Source organism: Branchiostoma lanceolatum, chromosome 18 (genome assembly GCF_035083965.1).
Source record: "Branchiostoma lanceolatum isolate klBraLanc5 chromosome 18, klBraLanc5.hap2, whole genome shotgun sequence".
Lineage (NCBI taxonomy): Eukaryota > Metazoa > Chordata > Leptocardii > Amphioxiformes > Branchiostomatidae > Branchiostoma > Branchiostoma lanceolatum.
The window spans coordinates 12,187,889-12,194,117 of record NC_089739.1 but is presented as its reverse complement, the minus strand read 5'-3'; the positions used below and the strand labels follow the sequence as shown (position 1 = coordinate 12,194,117).

General features: G+C 43.5%; 1 protein-coding gene across 2 annotated transcripts; it reads left to right on the top strand.

Moving 5' to 3' along the window:
- The first annotated feature begins 61 nt into the window (after nt 1-61).
- Nucleotides 62-5,751, top strand: LOC136424767 (protein Mpv17-like). Of its 2 annotated transcripts, XM_066413420.1 has the most exons (7): nt 62-245; nt 1,335-1,450; nt 2,387-2,479; nt 2,972-3,067; nt 3,858-3,890; nt 4,459-4,511; nt 5,648-5,751. In XM_066413420.1, exons 1-7 carry the CDS (start codon nt 173-175, stop codon nt 5,736-5,738), a joined length of 555 nt encoding a protein of 184 aa, XP_066269517.1. In that variant the 5' UTR covers nt 62-172; the 3' UTR covers nt 5,739-5,751. The 2 variants fall into 2 exon arrangements, with proteins under 2 accessions (XP_066269517.1, XP_066269518.1); XM_066413421.1 differs by lacking the exons at nt 3,858-3,890; nt 4,459-4,511.
- The last annotated feature ends 478 nt before the right edge of the window (nt 5,752-6,229 follow it).

Below are 6,229 nucleotides of genomic sequence, written 5' to 3'. Positions count from 1 at the left end.
TTAATTGATGATCTATATGTGACTGTACTTTATGTTATGTGGCGCTCTCCACATGTTTTACTTGTTTACTTCCGGGTTATGACTTATAGGGAAAACTTTCTTATTCCGGTTGTGCAAGGTCCACAGAACAAGAATTAGCAGACATTTTCTTGAGATTCACAGAAAATAGACTATGGCAGGCTTGTGGAGGGGCTACGTGAGGCTGGCACAAGTCTATCCATTCAGGACCCAAGTTGGAACGACTGGTAAAGTTTACAGAATTTATTTTCTCACACTAATCCAAGCAGATGTTGCGAAGTATAGGCGTCACGTTTTCTATATATCTTTTCTACGTTTTATAAATCTCCAAGCAGATGTTACTCTTTGGAAAAGTTTTCCGACAGCCGAGCTTCTCTAGTGCTCAATCCATCCTCCCCTCCTTTTTTTTAAATTCGTAGAAAAAAAGAATAGGCAGCCAATTTTGATAGGGAATAAAAACAGAAATATAACAATATTGTCACCTTACATCTGCTTGGAGATACAATATACTGACACAGCACGACAATCTTCAAGCGTATGTTGAAGTGGAAGATAATTACATTTCCTCACTGCAGCTCTGCCATTGGTTGAACTGCTAATTTTGATCAATCAATCATTCAATCAATCAAATTAGGTTCAAAATCCGTGGAGCCAGCGGCCAGGTATGGACACAACTGGGAAAGAGTAGCATTGTCCTTTTGGATGGGGACGTGAAGCCAGCAGCCCCATGTATGAAAAGGAGGCTTTTGGCGTCAAACCTCTGCATGTAAAAGAACAAAACACATGTACACTTATGGAGAAGAGTAGGGGTGACCCGGTGTGCTTGGCTAAATACGAGAGTCGTGGCAAATTGCACTAAGCCACTACGGCCACTCGAAAAAGCATAAGCTGAGGATGACTGCTTATTGGTCAGAAATGACCCGTGCAATGGCAGCCAGTGCTGAATTGCTGCAGGGTTTACAATCATATGATACACAACAGATACATATTTGCTCCACACTTGCACTTTGTGGAACTGTCACAAGGGTCTGGGCGGCTGCCATTCGGCACCAGCAGGTGACCTCAGTACGACCTTACCCAACCAAAGTTAGGTACCCATTCACACCTGGGTTGAGTGAGGAAAGTCGTGTAAAGTGCCTTTCCCAAGGGCACAACATCGGGGCACATTGGGCCCCGGGTTTCGAACCCGGGACCTCTCCGCTTCAGGCAAAACACCCTACCGATTGCGCCACACGATGCTTTACCTTTACAGGATCAGTGTATTATGACTTATATATGTAACTTGTATGAACATCTTACCATATTGCTATATTTAGGCGTGCTGTTTCTTGTCGGGGATGCCATCGCCCAGTTCGGCGTAGAAAGACGGACTCTCCAGACCTACGACTACGCCCGCACGGCGCGAATGTCGGCTGTGGGACTCATCTGGGTGGTGAGTAGATCTAGAGTTCTTTGGTTTTGAAATTTTGATACTCTCCAAGCTAAGGTTGATTTGGAAGATTGTGACAGTCTTCTCATCATGTTTACTAACAGCCATTTTAGTCTTAAACATCTCAACGTGTTAAAGTTTGTACTGAATTTTGTATATTGTGCAGGGCTAACACTTTGTAATGGCCTTTGGCTAGTTGGGTAATCCTGGCTGTACTTTTTTCTTCAGCCAAATAAATCAATTAAATCAAACAAAGCAATGCCTGCTTTGAGAGTAGTGTCTTTTACTGGTCATAATACAATGCAACATGAATACTTGACTTGACTTTATTTCGGATCCACAATTAGCTTACAATATGAATGCAGCTATTCTTCCTGTGGTCCTTAAGATAAATGCAGTTTAAATAGTTAAAACAGCATGCTAAGAAGTACCATGGAAGTCCAGACGCCGTAATCGGCGCGCCACCGAGCACCGAAGCTCTCCCGGCCCACCCTCCTGCTGCCCCCCGAAGACCGACCCCGCCCCACTCTCCGCTGTAAACCCAAGCTCCATCTTCTCATAGCAGAACACACAACGCCTTGTAGTCAGTGGCCTCTAGTAACCTCGCCCACAGAAGCCCACAGAAATGCGCCCAATCAAGGATGGCCCAATCAACACGTGGCGTCCCGCTGTGCGGGGATTACCGGCAGGCCAATAGCGCGAAGAACGTTCTAACACAGAATCTGTGCTAGAAACTGACAGCAAGAGCCATGTCGCCAGACCCGTAATCGGCTAGCGGAGCTTGGGTTTACAGCGGAGAGTGGGGCGGGGACGGTCTTCGGGGGGGCAGCGGGAGGGTGGGCCGGGAGAGCTTCGGTGCGCGTGCGGTGCTCGGTGGCGCGTCGATGACGGTGTCTGGACTCCCAGGGTAGCTAAGAAGTGTTTTTGTATGTTTTCCAGGGACCAGTTCTGAGAACATGGTTGGTGACTCTAGAAAGAGTTGTTGTCAGTACAGGACCGACGGCTGCCCTTAAGAAGATGTGCTTAGATCAGGTCAGTTCTCCAGCAGTACCATTATCTGTTACTGTATATTCTTTTTGTTGTTGTGGGAAGTTGATTTTGTAGAATGAGAAAAAGAGGTTTTTGCAGCGTTTTAATTGTGGTTATTTGAAACAATTCTTTAGTACAGTAGCAATACACATGAAACTATTGAATTCAATATTGCCTGTAGCTATCAGATGTGATTTCCATTCATTCATTCATTCATTCATTTTCTTTCAAACGTTGACTTTCCTTCCTTCCTTCCTTCCTTCCTTCCTTCCTTCCTTCCTTCCTTCCTTCCTTCCTTCCTTCCTTCCTTCCTTCCTTCCTTCCTTCCTTCCTTCCTTCCTTCCTTCCTTCCTTCCTTCCTTCCTTCCTTCCTTCCTTCCTTCCTTCCTTCCTTCCTCCCTTCCTTCCTTCCTTCCTTTCTTCTTTCTTTCTTCTTTCCTTCCTTCACTTTCATTCATTCATTCACTCATTCATTTCTTCTATTACCTACCCCAGGCCCTGATGGCCCCGTTCTTCCTGGGTATGTTCTATCCCGTGGTAGGCCTGAGCAGATGGGACTCATGGGAGGATATCAAGCAACTAGTGAAGAAGGTAAATAATTTGTTTCGTCTTCAAATGATTACTGGTTATCTAATCTTAGTTCCTACAAATCGCTGTCGCTAAGTTTCTATAGTGAAGGTTTTCTTTAGGGTTGGCGTTGAGTTAAGCGTTCTCATATGCATGATTGCAAAAACTCTTAGCGTTGATTCCTCTATAAACCTTAGAGACCGATCATGACATGTTTTTCAATGATTGCGGCCTGGCAGAGTCAATTCTACTGGTACACCCCGACCAATAGATCCCTTTGAAACTCAGATTCGAATCAGCCATGACCCGACAAATTGCTTCATAGTTTGCTTTAGTGACTGAATCTGGCAAAACAAACTCGTAAGAAAAGTAGTATTTTTTTTAAACGTTAAATCGCGGTCACTTTCTATCACTTCCAAAGTGCCAAAATTGTCAATCTGAAAACATCTTATAAAAGCTGACACCTTCCAGCATCTCACTGGCGAGTTTGTTTTGTCACATTAAGTCGTTAAGGCAACTTAGAAAGCGATTTGTTGGGTCATAGCTGATTCGAATCTGAGTTTCAAAGCGATCGATTGGTCGGGGTGTGGTAGAGATCTCGACCAAAGTCTCTGTCCACAGTGGCTGTGACATGAATTTAAGTTAAAAAGGTCAAAGGGTCATTATCGTAAAATTTACAGGAGAGTCTGAGCTGGATGTGATTCACACATAGTCTGACATACTTGCTTGCAGTGCTTAGAATAGTGAAACTCGCTATTAAATCGATACATGTTAACTAAGGCACTATGAAAACAAATTACTTTTGTTTTTTCAGGAGTACTTGTCCACGCTGTTCAACAATTACAAAGTATGTTCAACTGTAAAGTCTATACATAAAGGGGGTCGGCATAGGAGTTTCACCCTTTTTCTTCTTTCTTTTATTGGAATTGCAACAGTGCAATACACGTGGGACACAGGCAGCTATTGCTGTTGTCGTGACACACACACACAATATAGCTGTTTTTTACACTTGGATGGAGTGGGGAAAGTCGTGTTAAGTGCCTTTTTCCCAAGGGCACAACATTGGTTGCATCAGGGGAGTCGAACCCGGGATCCTTGGGTTCTGGGCCGACAACCCTGCCGTTACGCCACACGACCCCACGTTCTTTTCAATACTACTAGTACCTTCTTATCAATAGGTAAAATTTGTAAAACTGCTACTGTATTTTGAGGACCCTTACTAATTTTTGGATGACGTATCCATGCAAACCTTTTTATGTATATGATGATTTTGATAGCTGCCTCTAACTTTCTATTGTGTCATTTTGAACCATGAACATAGAAATCCAGCAGGCAATATATTCTGAATTCTTCGGTTTGAATAGATAAAAGAAAACTACTAAAATGACTTTTTTTTTTCATATTACCTCCTCCAGCTCTGGCCTGCTGTTCAGTTAGCCAACTTTTATTTTGTTCCTCTCAACTTGAGGTGAGTTTTAGTACTAATGTTATGGAAGCCCAGTATGTGAATATAGAATAAAACACGGTGTATTCCCTATTGTCCGAGCTCGAGGTAGTGGCCTGACTGCGGTGGGAAGGCAGGGACCGAGGGTGATGCGGAATATACCATGTTGTATTTTGTCTATGTTGTATTTTATCTATGTCATACCCAACCGAAAAATACACTTCAATGCGAAATATACCAGACGTTTTCTGTCCTTAATTGAACAAAAAAATTGTAACAACATCTATTCCAAAGTCCGAATCTGGTATTCAAATTTTCGACAACGGTGCACCCTATGCACTCAAAGTAAGTTCGAATTGAACTAGGGAATTCCGGGCCGTACAATAAATAGGGACCAGTCCAGACACCCGTATCAAAGGTAATCGCAGCCCGGGTATGATATATATCCATGGTATATCAATGTTTTTCCCCATCTAGCCTGAATTCAATCAAGCCTCTTGTGACCGCTCGCGGCCCTGTAACCACCTCCGCGGGGAGGGGAGAGAAACCCCCGGACAGCTGGAGTTTGCGTTATACAGACTATTCCCCATCTAATGGTGCCAAACTTAAGTGTCCTTTAACTATATATAAAGGACACATCTCTTTACCTGTGCTTTGTAGGACATAGAAGTTGGAGATATACAGCTTGTAAACTACCCTACACGTTGGAGAAGAAAAGTTCCATCCTTTGTTCCATTGTTATTGAAAAATGTCTCCTAGTCTCCAAGCTAATGTCAGGATCTGTACATGTAGTTTGGTAAAAAGTGCAATACATGTACTTAGGATAGAGTACAATCTGTTGCAGAAATAGGCATAAAACACTTAGAGCCAATTCCTTACATCTGCTTGGATATTCTTTCTTGCTCATCTGATTCTGCAAATGCATTTAAGTTTGCATGGTTTTAATTTCATGGTAGGGAGAAAATGAAGAGTCCGCGGTGGTTTTAAGTTCGCGTTTGAAACAATAGTAGCGCTGCAGAAACACTGGCAAAAAATGTTCGCGGTGGACGAAACTGCGAACATTAAACAACCACAAACATTTCTGCATTTACAGTAGTTGAAGAAGTTTGATATATTTGTGCCTATATCATATGTATCTGATGTTTTTCTTTTTGTTTCAGATTGTTAGTGATGAATATTGTGGCTCTAGGATGGAACACATACTTGTCTTGGAGAGCGAACATTCACACTGAAGACTCGCCCAACTCCTAGTGCCATCGTTCCCCAAGAAACTAAAAAAGTAATTGCAAGGATGGGACCATCAAAATGTAAAGAAAATGCAATATAGGAAGAAAATGTGCTCTCAAGTTGAGGGCACCCTACTAAGAGCAGGACCCCTATCGCTGGATTCGTCGGCTCGCTCGCGTAGGGGCCCTGCTCTTTAGCCCCGGTAGGCACGGTTCTGGCGACGTTACTGACAATTGCTCATGAACAATTAATGAGCTATCCTTATTTGGCACAATTTGGCGGTTAATTTGTTCTGAACCTAAAGTGACGATGTGAGACCTAGCCTGATTGGTTGATAGCTTCCCAGCGTCCTTTGTGCTTTTGCTCTAGATGAGGTTTGGCAAACCACCTGATTGGCTGAAGCTGGTTTGGTGGCGACGGCGCCAGAACCGTGTCTACCGGGGCTAAAGAGCAGGGCCCCTATGCGAACGAGCCGAGCCAACGAATTGAGCGATAGGGGTCCTGCTTTTAGGAGG